This window comes from Talaromyces stipitatus, genomic scaffold (genome assembly GCF_000003125.1).
Source record: "Talaromyces stipitatus ATCC 10500 scf_1105507295527 genomic scaffold, whole genome shotgun sequence".
Lineage (NCBI taxonomy): Eukaryota > Fungi > Ascomycota > Eurotiomycetes > Eurotiales > Trichocomaceae > Talaromyces > Talaromyces stipitatus.
The window spans coordinates 2505021-2523502 of NW_002990114.1; the positions used below are offsets into that span (position 1 = coordinate 2505021).

General features: G+C 47.3%; 6 protein-coding genes across 6 annotated transcripts, besides 2 other annotated features; 4 read left to right on the plus strand and 2 right to left on the minus strand.

Annotated features, from left to right (window-relative positions):
* Positions 1 to 1338: 1338 nt before the first annotated feature.
* TSTA_089660 (uncharacterized protein) lies at positions 1339 to 2097 on the plus strand (the record flags this gene model as incomplete). The annotated part of the gene is made up of 2 exons (XM_002478647.1): positions 1339 to 1651; positions 1781 to 2097. 2 exons carry the CDS (start codon positions 1339 to 1341, stop codon positions 2095 to 2097), a joined length of 630 nt encoding a protein of 209 aa, XP_002478692.1.
* A 973-nt stretch (positions 2098 to 3070) lies between these two features.
* Positions 3071 to 9602, minus strand: TSTA_089670 (phosphatidylinositol 4-kinase (STT4), putative; the record flags this gene model as incomplete). Its single annotated transcript, XM_002478648.1, has 11 exons — positions 3071 to 4408; positions 4474 to 4761; positions 4833 to 5042; positions 5094 to 5346; positions 5405 to 5776; positions 5832 to 6189; positions 6242 to 6376; positions 6437 to 6545; positions 6601 to 9291; positions 9346 to 9526; positions 9595 to 9602. The coding sequence occupies 11 exons, from the start codon at positions 9600 to 9602 to the stop codon at positions 3071 to 3073; spliced, it is 5943 nt and encodes a 1980-aa protein (XP_002478693.1).
* Positions 9603 to 9833: 231 nt separating this feature from the next.
* Positions 9834 to 9866: a sequence feature (AT_rich).
* Positions 9867 to 9877: 11 nt separating this feature from the next.
* Positions 9878 to 9912: a sequence feature (AT_rich).
* Positions 9913 to 10400: 488 nt separating this feature from the next.
* On the plus strand, positions 10401 to 12678 carry TSTA_089680 (cell-cycle checkpoint protein kinase, putative; the record flags this gene model as incomplete). The annotated part of the gene is made up of 6 exons (XM_002478649.1): positions 10401 to 10442; positions 10519 to 11065; positions 11122 to 11714; positions 11770 to 11900; positions 11960 to 11976; positions 12029 to 12678. 6 exons carry the CDS (start codon positions 10401 to 10403, stop codon positions 12676 to 12678), a joined length of 1980 nt encoding a protein of 659 aa, XP_002478694.1.
* Positions 12679 to 13416: 738 nt separating this feature from the next.
* Positions 13417 to 15174, plus strand: TSTA_089690 (14-alpha sterol demethylase Cyp51B; the record flags this gene model as incomplete). The annotated part of the gene is made up of 4 exons (XM_002478650.1): positions 13417 to 13662; positions 13730 to 13927; positions 13995 to 15047; positions 15103 to 15174. The coding sequence occupies 4 exons, from the start codon at positions 13417 to 13419 to the stop codon at positions 15172 to 15174; spliced, it is 1569 nt and encodes a 522-aa protein (XP_002478695.1).
* Positions 15175 to 15746: 572 nt separating this feature from the next.
* TSTA_089700 (uncharacterized protein) lies at positions 15747 to 16419 on the minus strand (the record flags this gene model as incomplete). The annotated part of the gene is made up of 2 exons (XM_002478651.1): positions 15747 to 16387; positions 16416 to 16419. The coding sequence occupies 2 exons, from the start codon at positions 16417 to 16419 to the stop codon at positions 15747 to 15749; spliced, it is 645 nt and encodes a 214-aa protein (XP_002478696.1).
* A 511-nt stretch (positions 16420 to 16930) lies between these two features.
* Positions 16931 to 18190, plus strand: TSTA_089710 (serine/threonine protein kinase (Kin28), putative; the record flags this gene model as incomplete). Its single annotated transcript, XM_002478652.1, has 2 exons — positions 16931 to 17123; positions 17178 to 18190. 2 exons carry the CDS (start codon positions 16931 to 16933, stop codon positions 18188 to 18190), a joined length of 1206 nt encoding a protein of 401 aa, XP_002478697.1.
* Between the last annotated feature and the right edge of the window lie 292 nt (positions 18191 to 18482).

Consider the following 18482-nt stretch of genomic DNA (forward strand, 5'->3'; position numbering starts at 1 on the left):
TTGAGAGGTGACAACGCGGCGATATGTCAATTCCCTAAGGTTTTCCGGCAGACAGTCAAATAGGACTCGGCAGTGAGTCTTTGGTGCGTTCACGTCATAGACTCGCCGACCGTCGTGGCGAGTCTGAATATTGAACTGAAAAAGAACTCTGTTCACGTGGGAACTGATAAAGTGCTTTCATGGTCGTTGACTATGCTGGCCGCGGTCCTGACAAAGACAGACACTGCTGAGATAAAGCGAGTGTCAGTAAGGCATTGTCTGCAGCTAAGCCGAAAGCAGCTACGGTGTGTCGAGTCTGATTATTTAGGCTTGCGGCTAACTTTAACTCGTCCACACGTAAGAGCTTCAACGGCTCACAATTGGGATCAATCGCACTGGATGCTTTGGATGTTTGAGCTGATTATATGAGAGCCATCAAGCATCAGGTCGTCCGTCGTTGCTGCAGTTGTGATACACAAGTGACACACGAAGTCGCATGATGCCGAATATATAATATGTAGTTATCTAGAAAGAACATGAGAGACGTTGTGGAGGCACATGGTTCGGCGCCGGTCATTGGTTGGATCGGTGCACACCATGAGATTCCTCCGGACCAGCCGCTCCTTCCTTCCCCCGCCCGCTCCTTCCCTGAGGACAGACCCTCCATCTCATATAAGCCACATCCATCTCTCCAGCTTCTTCTTTTTCATCTTCTCTACTTCTTTCCTCCCTCTCTCTCTCTCCATTTCCTCTGATCATAACTCCATCTCGAGTATCACAAGCACAAGCAGCCCGTGTACACAGTACAGTACGTATGTATCCCGATCTGGAGTCCACACTTCTCAATGGATGGATCGCCATTTGCTCCACCGCCCGTTTCTTAGGCCGCACTTCCCCGTACTCTGGATCTGCATTCATACTGTCCTCCTATCTATCGCTCGCCGGGTTACTAATCTCTCATTCTTAAATACCTCCCGCCCCCCCCTTCCACTGAATGGTCCTACCTTCGTTATTTGTGCGATCTGCTCTCTTTGATGTCCAACCTGGCAACTGACTTCCATCTTGTCTAGCAGTTCGGTGATCGATCGTATCCTTGACGTCACCGCACCATGACCTGAAACATTCCATCGTACGCTTTCAACGTTGATTCTACCAAAAGGAAGCTTTATTCCCCTACCTCACTCGTGGAGCTGCAATTATTCAAATCCGAAACACCCGTCTCGCGAACCCCTTGATTGTCGCCTAGTCATGTCTAGCGATCGAACTCATTCTCCAACCTCGACATCTCCATCTGGACGTCGCCTCTCTTTTAACCCAACTTCTTTCGGTGATTTTTTCTCGAGGCCACACAATTCCAACATGAGCAACTCGACAGGCAATGCCTCCTCCTTCCCCAACCCTATCACAACGGCCGCGGCGGCCAATGCTCAGTCCGGTCCACGACGGATGTCAATTACTACATTAGGCCTCTCTGGCTCTCCAACCCAACCATCGCCTTTCAGCGCCTATGTGGGCCGTCGGGAGAGTCTATCCAGCTCAGAGAGTTATGAAGACGCTATCGAAGACAATGACAACTCTCCTGCCAACAATCCGACGTCTCCATTGGCTAGGCGCGTCTCATTTGGTGCTCAGGCATTGAGGGATGTGCGTGGAGGAAGCGGTTCTGGAAACGGTAGATATCCCTCTTCTGGATCATCTCCTTTGATGTCGAGGCGTCATACTTCGTCGTCGACTAGTTCCTCTTATACAAGAGATAATCATTCTTCCTTGTCTTCATCTTCATCTTCTGCTTCTGCTGCAGGTACTAGCACTCAAAAGCTTAAGAATGAGAGATCTGACCACTCTTGGCGACCTCTAGGCGAGGGTTTCAACTGGTCCGCTGCCCTCCGGACCAGAGCCGAACGGGCTCCTTCTATTGGAGGCTCAATGCCTACCTCCTCACACGCCCAGCCAGCGATGTTGAACCCAAATGATCCCAACGCTTCAAAGGCGTATCATCAGCGGGCTGCTTCAATCGCTATCATGGAGCAACCCACACACGAGATTCCCAGAGAGCCGCGGCAGAACAAACCGGATTTCTTCCAGGAGAAGATCCTCCGAGCTGATTTTATGGATTAGTTCACTTCAGTTATGATTAGGTTCATCTATCTTCGGGACGTTTGCATATACTTAACGGCATATTATCCATCTCATCAGCACACAGGACAGGCTAGTCAACTTGGCTTGAGAGAAGTCATTTCAGTCTAAGTCCTCTTGAACTTGATCTCAGGGGCATCAGCCGATCTCGTGCATTGATTTTTTTATCAAGCGATGGCGTTGTCCACTTCGGAATCACAAAATCAATCTTCTGCGTACGCGAAGACACAAGTTATGAAAACGAAAGCGCATACCCCTGACTTTGCTTAGTGGTCATGGCAAAATCCAATCATCGACTCTCCAGTGCAAATGCATCGGACGAAGAGACTTGTTTACTTTTGCACGCACCTTATATATGATCATTGTCCCACCGGAATCGGGAAAGGAGTTCATGAGAGATTTAATCTGTCGATTTCTTTATTTCCTTTGTCCCTCGAAAACATCGAAAACGGACACGGATGTCGTTTCAGGCGTTGTGTTTGGCTTTCCGCCGTAACCATATTTTCCACTGGAGCTGAGAGGTGTACGCTTGAATGCTGTATATAAGTTGATGTTGTGTGCAATTTCGTCTTTCTTGTGTCTGCTAACTGTCGAGCTTCGAAACTCTTAGCAATTCTTTTTCCTCCCAGACTGGAATTTGGAATAGGAAATGTTTGTTCTCATTCTGTTTTAGTACAAATTTGGATCAATTGAACCAATTGAAGAAATGACGTGAAGGTTGGATGGATGGAAGCTGTATCTATTCCTCCATCGTCATCCACACTACTGTCGTGACCCAAGTTCGTAGCTGTATGAAATCTACTCAGGCACTTGAGTGAGTTTGTTTGTTTGCTTTGCGGTGCTTGGGAAAAGATTTTAATGACATAGGTAGTATTACGGTTATATTATTATTATACACAAGCATATATCGAAAAGGGTGGCGCCACCCAAGAGAAGTAGTAAGCCGACAATCACCTCAGTAGGGAATACCATTAGTCAACAACTGGAACTGATCGTAACCCTTTGTTGAGATATTCAAGTAGCTCTTTCGCGTCAACTCTCGCATATAATCAGCCGCTTCCCTCTCAGTTTTGTCAAGGACGAAGCGGTCACGGAAATTTTTGATAGTGTCCGGTTTGAAGCAGGGTAGACCACTATCGAGCATCATAGTGACGATCTGGATGAATTTGGTCGCATGTGGGCGAGATGCGAGGAATGCTTTTACCGTGAGCGATTCAAACCATTGATAAGGTTGAGTGGTTGTTGGATCGTGGGAATGTGTTCCAGGTATGGGAAGGCGAAGCGCCGAAGACCCCGCTGGTGATGAGCCGGCACCGTTCGAAGTGTTGATACTGCCCGTGGAAATGCCATTGGTTATGCTACCGTTGGAACTGCTGCCCGCGAGATGTGGGCCGCCGCCCATGACTGCTACCATCTCAGAGGTTAGTTTGAATGGTGCCCGTTCAAACCGGACGCCGCCCGGTGCAATATCGAAACAGAACCCAAAGTCGATATGGATAATGTGGCCGGCATCATCGATCATGATGTTGCCGTTGTGCCGATCTTTGAACTGTAGGAGATACGAAATGACCGAGTACGATGCCATGCTCTTAACGAAGTTCGTGCGCGCCTCTTGAAACCTAGTAGATTCTTCTCCACCATATTTGGAGACAAAGTAATCGTATAGTCCATTGACTGCCTCACGGCCAAGCATGTCTCGAGAGATCGAGTTCGGTAACACATCAATAACTCCACATCCGGGTGCAGTTGCTGTGACACGGTAGGGAAAGACCCAAACATCTAGACCGACCGAATTGAACACGCTCCTGAAGGCTGCTATCAATTGCAACGCTAGGATGTCTTGTCGACAGTCATCTCCGACCTTGAACATTGCCGATTGCCAGACTTCGTATGTCTCTTGGTCATGCGAATTCTCTTTATCAGATTGTATCTGTTCTGCCCTTGGTTTACCCTCAAGTGCTTTTGTCTTTTGAATTCGGAACGTGGCCATATACGGCGCCTTTGCATGACTTTGCAGCGGTTTTCCTGACTTACGATCAATTCCCACAACGATACCGTCGGGGTTGCTGGGAAGGTAGACGCCAACTTCCACTTTGATCTTGCGGAGTTCCTCCTCGATTTTCTGTTTCTTTTCGGGTTTGCTTTTCTTGATGTATGGACGTAGTTTGCCGGAAACGTCTGTGATTTCTTTGAAAAAGGAGAATTCCCGCTCGTAGAAATCGCGTTCTTCATCCGAGAAGCTGGTCACTAGTCTATCCATGAACTTATCCAGCGTAGGTTTGATCGCGTCGGGCTTTTCACAGTTAGCAAAGAACACTAGAACTCTCATAAGGGAATTGTTTGCAAATGGAAACATACAATTTCAGAATACTCGTCCTTGTAAGCGTTTGCCTTCATATTCCAAATAACTTGATGAGCAAACAACTGTGAGAGTTTGGCAGACTCATAGATGTATCGGTCAACATAGCCCAAAGCATCGTAGCGCAATGCTTGTACGAGTTGTGGGACGAAGTAGAATCTGACATCAATAGAATGACTTTCTAGAGCCCGCATGGCATATTGAAGTATGAATGGGTGATTTCCATAGGCAGGCAGAAAGTACGTTAGAGCTTCAGTAGGAGATACCGGGCTCCAGTATAAGAGATACTTTGCAACACGTTAGCTGCAGGTCATGAGAAAGATAAGTGCTAGATTATAATAGAGCCATGTTAACTCACCTTTAATTGATGGGTAACATCTGCAGGTAAAGAAGTACCAAACATCATTTCCAGACTTTCTGGAACTCCCATTGCCTTCTCCGGAAAGTCGAGGAGTAGTCGACGCACATCGTCGTGCAGTTTCTGTGATGGGAAACGAGTGCAGATCTGGATTGCTAAGCTTGGATTCTCGGCCCAAGCAGTGTGCAATAGCTGATCAATGATTCCCGTCTACCTTCGTCAACATTTAACGCCAAACAAGCCATAGAAGAAGGCGCTTACCTCTGATTGACTCTTACTTCCAAAGACTGTTATATAATGCTTCTTTTCCTGTTCAAGGGGGTAGAGCCAAACTCTAAGACGCATTCTTTCGTTTTCAATCAGAAGTTGTAGTAGCTCCTGCTTGTTTCGTAACGATTGGCGGCGACCAAGGTTTGAGGAGGACAGATTTGCGGCGTATTTCAAGGCATCTTCAACATCCTTCAGCACTCTGTCCTCGGCCTTTAGCTGAAGACGGTTACCACCAAAGGACCACCTAGGAACGACTTCGGTGAGCTTTTCATCTATAAATTCACATAATACATTATACTAACCTGGGGGAATGTCTGAACCAGCTGAGAGCAGCCGATAAAATGAGGTCTTTCAATTTCCACTTGTAAGCACGGCTCTGAGTGGTCGAGTATTGAAGTATTCTCAATCCCAGCAAGACGATATGGAAGTGGACCTCTCGCGAAAGAGGGTGGCCATTGGTGCATTGTATGGCAACAAGTGTTCTGCTGATCACTCGTGAGAAGATGCGTTGCAAATGTGGACTCGCTAGCCGTATCGCATTGAAGTGGCTCTCGAAAAACTGCAAAATGCGCAAATGAGGAGATAGAACGTCCTGAGCTTGTTGCTGCTTTCGAAGAAGCGCTGTCTTATCCGAAGGAAGAAGTTCTATAGCGGTGAAAAACGGATCCGGGTGACTGTAACAGATGAGTACATATCGCGAGAATGTCGCTAGTATCGATCTATACTTACGTGAAAGTAGGACTGAAGATCCCCTTCTTGGATAGAGTGGTAGACTCCCAGGCCGAGGCCACCTCCGCCAATATTCTTGGTTCAGTTTTCGGATTCTCATTGATAACACCTAGCCAGATTGACACGCCGAATTTAATCGACTCCTTGGTGAAGATTTGGAATGGTATATCAACTAGATAATGAGCAATTGACGGAAGGTCATCATAACTCCTGCAAAGCAACGCTGCAGCTTTTCGTAAAGCATCCTGTAATTCGTGGCTAGACAGATCGTAACCAGCAGATGCTCTGAGGGAAAGCTGCTTCAGAAGGTTCTCTATCGCTTCAATATACTGGGTGAGATAAGGGTCGACTGTGCCGTCTACAGCTTGACATTGTTAGTGTATATCAATATTGTTTAGCGGAAAACCTACTGGTCTGGGCATTCTCCTTTCGCTTTCCATTCGCTTGAGAGAACTCAGAGTACCTATATTCTTGGCGAGTAGTATATTGGGCAATCAGATCAGAAGCACAGTTGACGTTGTCGGCCCCGTAGCGCTCAATGTGGCCTAATTGACGCAGAATATTAGAATATCGCATTGAGCAATTATGTTTTTAGTAAGACTTACTGAGTCGCTGGTCACTCTGAGGTATTTGAGATGCCATTTCAAGAGCAAATGAACGGCCTAATGAAATGTGGCCATAGGCCCCATCGTCCTCGTACTCAGAGAGATACGTCTAAGATTATAGGTCAGTCAATATGAGACGTATTGGGGAGGTCGAGAGTTGGTACCTGTAGGAGACCTTTCACGTCCAAAGGAGCGAGATTGATAGCAACTGTCATCCAAGATTTGGCGCGAGAATAAAATAAGTCCAAAGTTCGTTTCCTAGATTCGTGGTTGTCAGATAGCTCAACCGTCACGTCGCCTTTTGTGAAAGTCGACTGCCATCCGTATTCGTCCAAGTCGTTCTCTAGGCAAGACGTCCACATGATAGTGAGAAGGTCTAGCAAAGCAAAGAGCGGACTTCGATCACAGAGAACGGATGGAGACCGACTTATGATTTTGCTAGCGCAGTCTAAGGCCACTTCCTGGACTCGGTGTATACGATGGCAGCCAGTAACGAAAATTTCGGCGAGTTGCTTAGATAAGTGTGGACTAGCAAAGCGCTCGCCGATGCCTGAAAGGGTCTTGGACAAATAGGTATCGATGACTTTATCCACAACAGCTTTCATGTATTTACCCAACTCAGTTGAACTCAGTGTTGGATCCAGGAAGTAGAGAAGGATCCTCGTACAATCCCCAGCCGAGGCACGAAGACTTTCAATCAGAAGGCTTGCATTCAAGAAGACTATTTCTTGATAGCTGATGCGTTTGAGACTAGCTTCATGCTCTGGGAGCTCACTACTGAATAGCTTTTTCTGCTCAGCTAGCCGTTGATGTCCCATGCCACGTCTCAGAATGATGTTCAGCTCAACATCACTTTCCAATATCTCAGTCCGATTCTCGGGAACCAATGGAGGCGACTTCGCTGCTATAGCGCATAGCTCATTTCTGTACCGCCGACCAATATCAGACTGGGTCGAGATCCCATGCACGGCAATGTTGAACCAAGTGTCGCGAAACAATGCAGCTGTATCCTCATCATATTGCGTAGTTTCGATAGAGCCACTCTCTTTGCCCTCGTCGGCCGATACCAAAAAGGCAAGTGGCTTGAGGTATGGAGTTATATCATCAGGAGATAGAGTAATCTCCTTATGTCGGTCTTGTCCAAGATCTGACACATCTCCTTTGCTAATGATACTCTCGAGTAGATGCATGAGGTAGGTAGCTTTGTGGGGTGGACTATGCCTCAGTGCCACAGAAAGACGGTTTCTTGCGTTATGGACTGCGTCGATGATAATGGTATGACCCCTAAGCAGTGCCTCTTGGTGAAGGCGAGTATAGAATTTCAGTAAAAGCTGGAACTCTGAGTGTTTATTGACCAAAGCCAGGGCTGCAGTCTCTTGGATAATATATGCATCTGCTACGACGCTGATCCTTCCGATCTTTTGAAGGAGCATGGATTGAGCCAGAGCTGCAATGTTCTCATCCTCGCTGTGGACGGCAATAGTGACAATTGCATGAATAACGTTACGGTGCGTAAGCGTGGAATCTTCCTCGCTATTGTAAGAGAGGGAAATGACGCTGTCGGCATTTGAATGATAGGGGTCGACAGAAGGACCATTCTCGGAGGTTTCAACAGGGAGTTGCACTGGACGCTCAACGCCCGCCGCTGTCGGGCTCAAAACGTTGCCAAGCGAATACAGCGTGGTGATCACGAAATCTTGCGACAAAACTTCAAGAATGCTTGCGAGACAGCTGGCTGCAACTGAGACAATTGACTGGCTCGCGCCACCTTGCGTTATAAACTTTAACAAAAGATGGCTCAGATTAGAAGCATTGGCGGGAAATTGTTTTGCAGTACTCGCAACGACTTTGAGCGCCGTGGTTCCCAGATCAAAGGCTGCCATCTGATTCTCGTCGGCTACTGTATCCTCGAGCCAGGAAAGCAGCAAGTCAGTATCAGCAAGTTTTTCATTCAGAGTCATACAATTGAGGAACGCGATTAAGGAAGATGACTTCACCGAGAAAGCAAGCTCCTGTTGCCATTGGGAGCCAATCTGTAGGTAGTCGGCACCGTCTTCAAGAAGTTGTATTCTATCAGTAAGAACGCCCACAAGGTGTTTGACGAGTGCTTCTTCAGCTTCATTGGAAGTCTTCACCAAGGGGATTCCATCTGCATACATCTCTAAGAATGACACATCAGTTGGAGCAGCGTGGCCTAGCACTGTGGTGACTGTGCAGGACTTTATAAAGCGCAAGAAACACTGTTGTAATAGCATAGCACCCAATGGTCGTCGATGAGCGGCGTATCTTCGATTATATCTCTTCCATTCTCGCGACGTGGGATCTATCGCATTCGAATTTCGAATCTTTGAAGCTGCGGTCTCCACGGCCACAAGAAGGTTGACGGACAGTATACTTTCCAACAGCTCAATAATTGCTAACTTTTCTGTTGCATTCCACAACTCAGTAAAGTGTGAGGCGCCTTCCAAGAAGCCGACCAATGAAAGGGTGGTGATCAAAATTTCGACTGGTCCAATGGCACCTTCAAACTCGGATCGCTCGGTTCCCCCTTTGACCATTCCTTTCACAGCCCGCGCACAGTTATTCAGATAAGTCATGATGGCACTGTTGGCATGTTCGCGGACCGAGGTGTCTTTCTGACCCAGATTTAGGAGGCCCGTCGTCAATCCATGTGTCAGAGCCTCCCAAGGGGATGGCTTGATGTCGTGCAAGAAAGGGGACGCTCGAAATCTCTGGCTGTAGGACTCTGTCAAGTGGGCGGCGAATTGCGAAGTGAGATTCAACATCTGGTCATGGCGAGTCACGTTTGCGGAGGTCTTGGCCAGAGAAAGGATAATTTCGAGTTCTCGAAGAGCCTATTGCTGCGCATTAGATTAAATCAGCGCCGTTGAATCGTCGTGCAAGCATACCATCGGAGCTTTGCCATGTCCCTGGGAAAACCCATCCTTGAAGCCACCTGACTGCGAACTTTGCGGCCTGCATTCGTTGATTAACTGACTGACACTAGGCTTCGAAGAGTTTTCCTGGGAGCCCAAGGTATCCAAAAATGCGAGGCGCTCGAATGCTTTGCGTCTGAGACCGGGGGTAAGACTGGTACATATCCAAAATGGATTATCAGTATTATCAGTTATATAGGAAGGTAGCGGGGATAGACTCACGCATCCATTGTGAATTATAGCAAGCCCCGAGCCGGGACTTAACTGTGTCTAGAGCCCACAACTATATTATGTCGAGAGGGTTAGCATCAGCAATGGAACATTGGCGAGAGACGCTGTTGAAAGAGGTTGTGATAGCGAATAAATGGAAGCTCCGAGGCTGGCTAAAAAGACTCCCTGGCACCTCCCGCTACAGAAAGCTTGGACCAAATCCGGCAGGGATAGGTGGACAGTGTCTGGACTTATAAATATATATTTATATTTCATATTATTATCATTAGACTCCTATATTATTCTTTATGTTTATTTTATTTAATTTTTCTACTAATTATTGTAGCATAATACGGGCCAAGGTTCAGCCGCGATGGGTATGATATCATGAGCCGCGATGGTTGAGTCTCCTATTGTTTATTTGTGTACCGGCTCTTGAAAGTGCTTAGCAATATAAATACAAGAATTTAGTCGCCATCCTCCTCTTTTCCGTATGCTGAAAGTATGTGTTGCAGCTCAAGGGAAGAGAAATATATCAATCTGGCCCATCGTTGCCTAGTCCAAGTGTGGGTTAAGAGGCTTAGTTACGAGAGTCTGCTGAGGCTCCGCCTGACTAACTACTGTATTTTCTCCACTGCTCAATTAATCACTTCCCTCTTCTAGACTGTGCTGAAAAGACTGTTGCATCATTCAATGATGAGATAAAATTCCATTTTATACTCGCCCACGTGTTGGCTTGTCCTCGGTTCTTTGCCTGAATCATCTCGAGAACATCTGATATCATAGCCTCGTTACACGCGTCGTTGTTCTCCTTCAGAATGGCTCCTCGCAATGAGCGAAGCTCGCTGAAGCGTCGTCGGGTATGAATGTCGCCCTCTTTGTCCATATTTTGGTCTTATCTACAAGCACTCTTGCTAATTGTCACAATTGCTGCAGGAAAGCGAAGACCAATCAGGTGTCCAAAAGTCACAAAAGCCGAGGCGTTCAGAACGATTGGTTTCTCAGACTGAACCAACAACCGACGCGAAAACCCCGGTGAAGAATACTTACCTTCCGACGCCTTTGACACACCATGACTCCACAGCGACCGATATTCAAAAAGCTGTGACCATCACACCAGAAGGGCGCCGCCTCTCAAGTCCTGAAGAGAGCCTGCCAGTCTTCTCGTCTCCGCCCGGTGACACCCAAGCACTTTCTCAGTTTGTGTACCCGCCCCGAGCATTCGCAGACGATGTAGAAGACGAAGCCGCGGAAGGTGTCTGGGGATACCTAATTCCTCTGGATGATAAGGCCGGGCATGCTCTGGTGCTGAAGAAAAGGAACAGCTGTGAAAGCGGTTCGTGCGGTCAAACCGAAAGAGAAGCAACAAGCTCGCCGAGTCGGAGCTCGAAGAAGCAGTCAAATGCGCCTAAGAAACCAGACTCTGCCAAACCGCCGGCCTATCCTCCAAGTGGCTATCTTATTGGACGTCACCCTGAATGCGGTAAGCTGACACTTTTCAATAGCGCGAAGGATATGCGCTAACAAGTTTGTATATAGACCTCGTTTTGGACATCCCTACCATTTCTAATCGTCACTGTTTGATATTTAATGAGACAAGAAACGGAGACGTTGTCGCTGTCATCGAAGATCTTTCCAGCAATGGAACATTCGTTAATGAGGCCCTCCTAGGCCGTAATAAGAACCGGGAACTCGAGGATGGTGATGAGGTCACAATCATTGACGAGGCTAGATTTGTATTCCGGTACCCGCGAACGAGGGACACGAGTGGATTCAGACAACAATATAGAATCCTTCAGCAACTTGGAAAGGGTCATTTTGCTACAGTCTACCTTTGTGTCGAGCGGGCTACCGGTAAGAAATTTGCTGTTAAAGTGTTTGAAAGGCGGCAAACCGAGTCACAAAAGTCACAAGCCGAAGCTCTCCAGCAAGAAATTGCTCTGTTGATGAGTGTGAATCACCCGAACGTCTTGTGTCTAAAAGATACGTTTGATGAGCGAGACGGCGCGTACTTGGTCCTTGAACTTGCTCCTGAAGGTGAGCTCTTCAACTACATTGTTAGAAAGCAAAAGCTATCAGAGAGCGAGACTCGCAAAGTATTTATACAACTATTCAATGGTTTGAAATATTTGGTAAGCAAGCTTTATACATTAATTCGTTACAGACACGGCTGAGACTGTTTGGTAGCATGATCGGGGCATTGTGCATCGTGATATCAAGCCCGAAAACATCCTTCTTGCGGATAAGAACCTCCATGTGAAGTTGGCAGATTTTGGGCTAGCCAAGATCATTGGAGAAGATTCTTTCACTACTACATTGTGAGTCACCGTTCTCTTGACATTTTGGGTTTTCACCACTGACTCTTTTTTTTTTGCAGATGTGGAACGCCAAGTTGTAAGTACAGAAACAGATCAAAAGGAAACGATACAGACTGCTGACGAAACAGATGTCGCTCCCGAGATTCTGGAAGAATCCCGGCACCGACGATACACCAAGGCTGTCGATATCTGGTCTCTAGGCGTGGTACTTTATATTTGCCTCTGTGGTTTTCCACCTTTCTCCGATGAGCTTTATACTCCTGAAAGCCCGTATAACCTGGCGCAACAGATCAAGATGGGTAAATTCGACTATCCGTCCCCTTACTGGGATTCCGTAGGGGACATTGCCTTGGATCTAATAGATCGCATGCTCACTGTGAACGTTGAAAAGCGAATTACGGTAGATGAATGCCTCGAGCACCCATGGATAACTGGCAAGTTTCCAAGCGTCGCTGACAGTACTGACGGGTTGACCGGCGCCATGGACCAACTTGATTTCTCCAGACGAAAAGTCGAGCGCGAACGAACACTGCTCAGTTCAATCGTCGATGTGGAAGTCCATGATGTTGTTCAAGATGACGATGAAGAGGTCAAAGTGTTTCGCAAGAACCCAGCCAACAAACGCGTGCACCAGCCGAAAGAACACAAGCATGAACCGTCACCGGCTGCGAACCGTCCGCCAGCTGAATTCGTGAATATGGGAGGTCGCGGAGACCAAGTCTTGTACGACGATGAGGCAAGCACTCGCCCTCCTTCCAAGGGCCATCGCAAGCACTAGGCTCCAGCTAGATAACCGTATTATTCTTATTTTAACAGGCCTCTACTGGAGTCTTTTAATGGTCTTGTATGTCTGCGTTGAGGGGTCTCGAGGCAATCAGAGCCTGATGTAAAAAGAAATGACAAGACTTTGGGAGGAATTTTGTGTATATTAATGGTTAGCGGTTAGTATTAGGAATGGAATGATATGTGCCTTCGGTGATTAGTTGTCAGATTCACCGGAGATTATTTTTTTTTACCCTTAATCTCGTGAAATTGATAGAAACAAGATGATCTTGTAATTTCTCAACTAAAGGCTTGAATTTCTCTCGAGTCTCTGCTTCCTTGACAAAAGTTGTGCTGTTTCCAACAGGGAATTGTCCTATAATGAAGAATCACACCCCTCGCTTTATTTCCTGATTGGTACGCCAGTTGGGCCTCGCTGCGCTGTGCACTTCACCAATAATATATAACATTAGTATTCTCGGCGGTGGCATTGGACCTCCGTGGCGTGACTCCGGGTAAAAGTAATAAGGACTCAGCCACTATTCCCGTCTCGGTTAGTCAGCCCCTGCGACCCCTGGATCAGTGGATAAGCAGCTTGGCAATAAAATAATTTACCATCAGTAACAACCTCAGCTCACTGACCAACCCGTTTTCACTCTCCTTCGGTGCACGTATGCGCTTTTTGATTATTCGGGCTTTTGCTGTGTGCTCGTTGTGCGATCCTACACGTCTATAACCAAGACAGTCATCCATCATGGGGCTCTTCGCCGCTGCCCTCGATAGAATATGCGAACAATGCTCGACGCAGTCAATCTACGTGCTCGCTGGACTCGGGTTTGCCACCGTGATTGTCTTGAGTGTTATAATCAATGTGTTGTCGCAGTTACTGTTCAAGAATCCAAATGAGCCTCCTGTTGTGTTTCACTGGTTCCCATTCATAGGAAACACGATCAGCTATGGCATGGACCCGTACAAGTTCTTTTTCGACTGTCGCAACAAGGTAAGACGGAGCTCATGACAGCCGAAAATCAACAGGACAATTTCGCTGACTGTTTTCTGTGAACTAGTATGGCGACATTTTTACATTCATTTTGCTGGGTAAGAAGACCACAGTCTTCTTGGGAACCAAAGGCAACGACTTCATCTTGAACGCGAAATTGCGCAATGTGTGCGCGGAAGAAGTGTACTCTCCCCTGACAACACCTGTATTTGGCAAGCATGTGGTGTACGATTGCCCCAATTCGAAGCTTATGGAACAGAAGAAGGTGAGCACCATGTAATACTGTCAGCAGTTTCCTGAAAGCCTTACTAATGACCTTGGTGACGATACAGTTTGTCAAATTCGGCTTGACCTCGGAAGCGCTCCGTTCTTATGTCGAATTGATCACGAAGGAAGTCAATGAGTATGTTGCGAACGCAGATGCTTTCAAACAACCTCGCGGAACCTTTGATGTCGGCAAAATCATGGCAGAAATCACGATTTACACTGCTTCCCGCTCACTGCAAGGCAAGGAGGTGCGAGACAAGTTCGACTCGACATTTGCTGAATTGTATCACGATCTCGATATGGGTTTCGCCCCTATCAATTTCATGCTTCCCTGGGCCCCTCTCCCCCACAACCGCAAACGTGACGCCGCCCAGAAGAAAATGGCAGAGACGTACATGGAAATCATTCGAAAGCGCCGTCAGGCTGGAGGACAGAAGGATTCTGAGGACATGGTTTGGAACTTAATGTCTTGTGCCTACAAGGATGGAACTCCGGTCCCTGATATTGAGGTTGCCCATATGATGATTGCTCTCTTGATGGCTGGTCAACACTCTTCGTCTTCCACCATCTCTTGGATCGTTCTTCGACTGGCCTCGCAACCAAAGATCACCGAACAGCTGTACCAGGAACAGATCAGGGTTCTAGGAGCTGATCTTCCCCCACTTACCCACGAGAACTTGCAAAAGCTTGAACTTCAAGCCAACGTTATCAAGGAGACTCTTCGCTTACATGCTCCCATTCATTCTATTCTCCGTGCTGTCAAGAGTCCTCTTCCGGTTGAAGGTACCCCCTATGTCATTCCAACCTCCCACAACGTTCTCTCCTCCCCTGGAGTCACTGCCCGATCCCCTGAGCACTTCTCCGAGCCTTTGGAATGGGACCCTCACCGATGGGATGGTGTCAAGGCCACCGAAGATGACGAGCAGGTCGATTATGGTTATGGTCTCATCAGCAAAGGTGCTGGAAGCCCCTACCTGCCTTTTGGAGCCGGACGTCACCGTTGCATCGGTGAACAATTTGCATATGTTCAACTGGGTGCCATCTGTGCTACATTGGTCAGACTGCTCAAGTTCAAGAATCTGCCAGGTGTGGAAGGCATTCCGGCCACTGATTATTCTGTAAGTCTTTTTTCTATCGCAACTTTAGACCGCGTGCTAATGGACATTCTTATAGTCTTTGTTCTCACGGCCCTGGGCGAACTCGGTCGTTGAATATGAGAGAAGGGACGCGACTACAAAGGCTTAAATCACTCATGCTATTACTAGTAAGCCGTCTTTTCCAGGAGTAAGGTATTTATATGATTTCATAATGTCGTTTCCTATCACTTTCAGCTATATATTACAACAAACATAATATGAGGAAGCGTGTGCGTTCTGTATGTCCAGAGCTTAGGCTTGGGGATGCACATGCACATGTCCATGTAACATTCCATTCTTGTATATTGTTCGATAACGAGATTGCCTGAGACCACCTCGAGAATTGTATCTTGGCGAATAGAACTTATTAATGCATAGAACAAATCAAAACATACAATTGAGATGAACTTTTTGACCTTTTAAGACATTTTTGGAAATTTCAAGCACAATGATCGTTCCTAGCTTAAAATATTGACAGTGATCGAAGGATAATAACGAGATTTAACATGTTCTCTAATGAATCGAAAAAATCATACAACGCACGGCCCGCTGGTAGTCCAACATAATGTACAAATATCCCCATGACATGACGCAGTAAAGATAGACATAGGCCTTTGGGCCATCAAAAAAAGATCTCAAGATTATTCTTCAATGCGGCCACAGTCCACAGAAGGTACCGGCTTACGCATTAGCAGCCCTTCTCTCTGCACTTCTCTTCTTCGCTCGGACTTCAGCACGTCGTCGCTCACCACCATCCACCTTGTGACCGCGTCTGTCCTCCCACATACCCTCTGTCGCTTTGATCAAGACCGCGGAGCCATTCGTGCCTTTCAAAGGTTGAACATATGGTCCTTTCACTGTAGATCCTCGGTGAATCTTCATATGCGCATACTTCTTGATCACATCGCTCGGCTTGTATTCGTACTTCTCCGCATCTGGGGCAATATTCACAAGCACCTTTCGCATTCCCGGCGACAGGGTGGCGGATGCACTCGGCAACGTACCATTCACTTCGTCCCCCTGTTTTGTCGAAGATCCGACGGGCACCTCAACAACACGAAGCTGAGCTGCGCCGTCAACGACAACATCCAAATCTCCACCAGGGCCATAGATGCCATGCTTGAATTTCTCGCGCTGTCTAAGCAGATATCGTCGTTGTCTGGCCGGTTCAATCCCGAGATCTTGTAGTTCTGCGGAGGAAAGGGAGAAGAGACTGTCCCAAGAGGTGAATTTGCTGGCGTGTTTGGACATTTCGCGGCCGATGAGGGATAGGAATGTCGGTACATCAGGAACGAATGGAGTCGGTTGAGGAATTACGGGAGCTGCTCGTTTCTGATGAAGGCATCTCACGCATTGTGACGTTAATGTGGAAGTGGAAGAGGAGGGCGCGGTGAAGGCACTGAGAATGGTTTTTGAAGAATTTATGATGCCGAAACGGCGACTGGAACTGAGCATGTTGGATTTCCTTCAATTAGATCTATAGCCCGTATATCATCAATTGTTTTCTGAGGACTGCCGTATACGAGCTTTGGCGATTGCCTGAACTGTGGCGCTGAGTCCTGGGTCCTGAGTCCTGAGCAGAACTCTTGACGGTCGTTTTTTTAAATGTTATCCAATCGGCGTCGGCAAGATTTGAAGGCGGACAGGCCCCTGGCTGGATCAATAATAGTCCGCCCCGCGGAGCTTGAGCTCTCACCTCATCAATCTACAAATGTTGGATTCAACATGATATCGTCTACTTTTGCCCATTTCCAGATTATCGCTCTTCATTCCCTTATATCATTATGCTAATGCGTTAACAATATTCGTCTTCACTTATTAACCGAATCTCCCTCGCTTTTCGTTACATTAGCTAGAGCTCAAAGATGGCGGTGTCGCCTCTTATTTCACAATCGCCATCTAGTGCCTCGGTATCTACGTCTACGGCTTCCAAGGCCAAAAGCCTTGCTGTAAGAAGTGAGAGCCAGAGTGCTACTGCATCACATTTAAACAACGCAACTGCAGCTTTGGAGCTTGCAGAGCAGATGAACGAGAATGTGAGGCGGAAATACGTCAAGGGTACGAATGGCTACTTCTTTGTCTTTTGACTGTTCGTCTGATTAAAGAGTTTAGATAATAAGCTCGGTGAGGGTACTTATGCCGTCGTTTACCTCGGACACTTGCGCGATACCCCTTCGTCCCTTGTTGCCATCAAGAAGATCAAAGTCAATGCAGAATATCGCGACGGGCTCTCAATGGACGCTATTCGAGAAATCAAGTATCTACAAGAATTGTCTCATCCCAACATCATTGCTCTTCACGATGTCTTCTCGTCCAAGGATCAAAACCTCAATCTTGTGCTCGAATACTTACCACTAGGAGACCTCGAAATGCTGATTAAGGATGGCAATATCCAATACGGTGTGGCAGACGTCAAGGCGTGGATGGGTATGCTCGCAAGGGGTGTCTGGTTCTGTCACGAGAATTTCGTTCTACATCGTGATATCAAACCGAACAACTTGTTAATTGCGTCAGATGGCGAAGTGAAGCTTGCTGATTTCGGTTTGGCGCGATCATTCGCTGATCCGTATATGAATATGACGCACCAAGTTATTACTCGCTGGTATAGGCCTCCTGAGCTCCTATACGGTGCGCGGCAATACTCTGCTGTAGTGGATGTATGGTCGATGGGTATGGTCTTCGCAGAGTTACTTCTTCGTGTGCCGTTTGTGGCGGGAAACACTGATATGGACCAAATCGCCAAGATCAGTGAGGCATTCGGAACTCCGACGGAGGAGAACTGGCCTGGTGTCACCCGATTGCCCAACTACGTACCTCCTGGAGATCGAATCACTCCTTTACAAGGGAGAGAGTTTTTCTTACGCCAGTTTCCTACAGCTGGCCCTCTCGGTGCTGATTTGTTGATGTCTATGACCACCCTTGATCCCTGTAAGCGGAGCTCGGTACGCCAGATATTGCAACATGCTTGGTGGATGAGCGAGCCTAAACCGACGTTCAAGGAATCACTGCCAAGGAAGTCGGGGGGCTCGAAGAAAATGGGCAATGATCTTTCGCGGCGAGCTGGAGAAGATTCCGAGGGCCGGTTCAAAAATGCTGCTCGGCAGCTGGACTTTGGAGTCAAATGAGCATCTTACCAGTCGCCGTCATTCGTATGTTGCTCGATATGGCCAACTGCTTGAGCTTGTTGGCATTCATGGATTGTAACTGGCAGTGTCGGACCCCACAACTGAAATATCGGGCCATATTAAAGAACATATAGGCATCCTGGCCCGCTAGACGTATGTGACCAACAAATGGCCGTATCCTGTCAACCCCAAGACCTTCGGGGAAAGGATCTTTCCCCGCCATATGGGACAGGGTTATGTGGGAGCAGCGACTCGGGGACTGAATTCCACATTTGTCTAGGGTTGTTGTCAC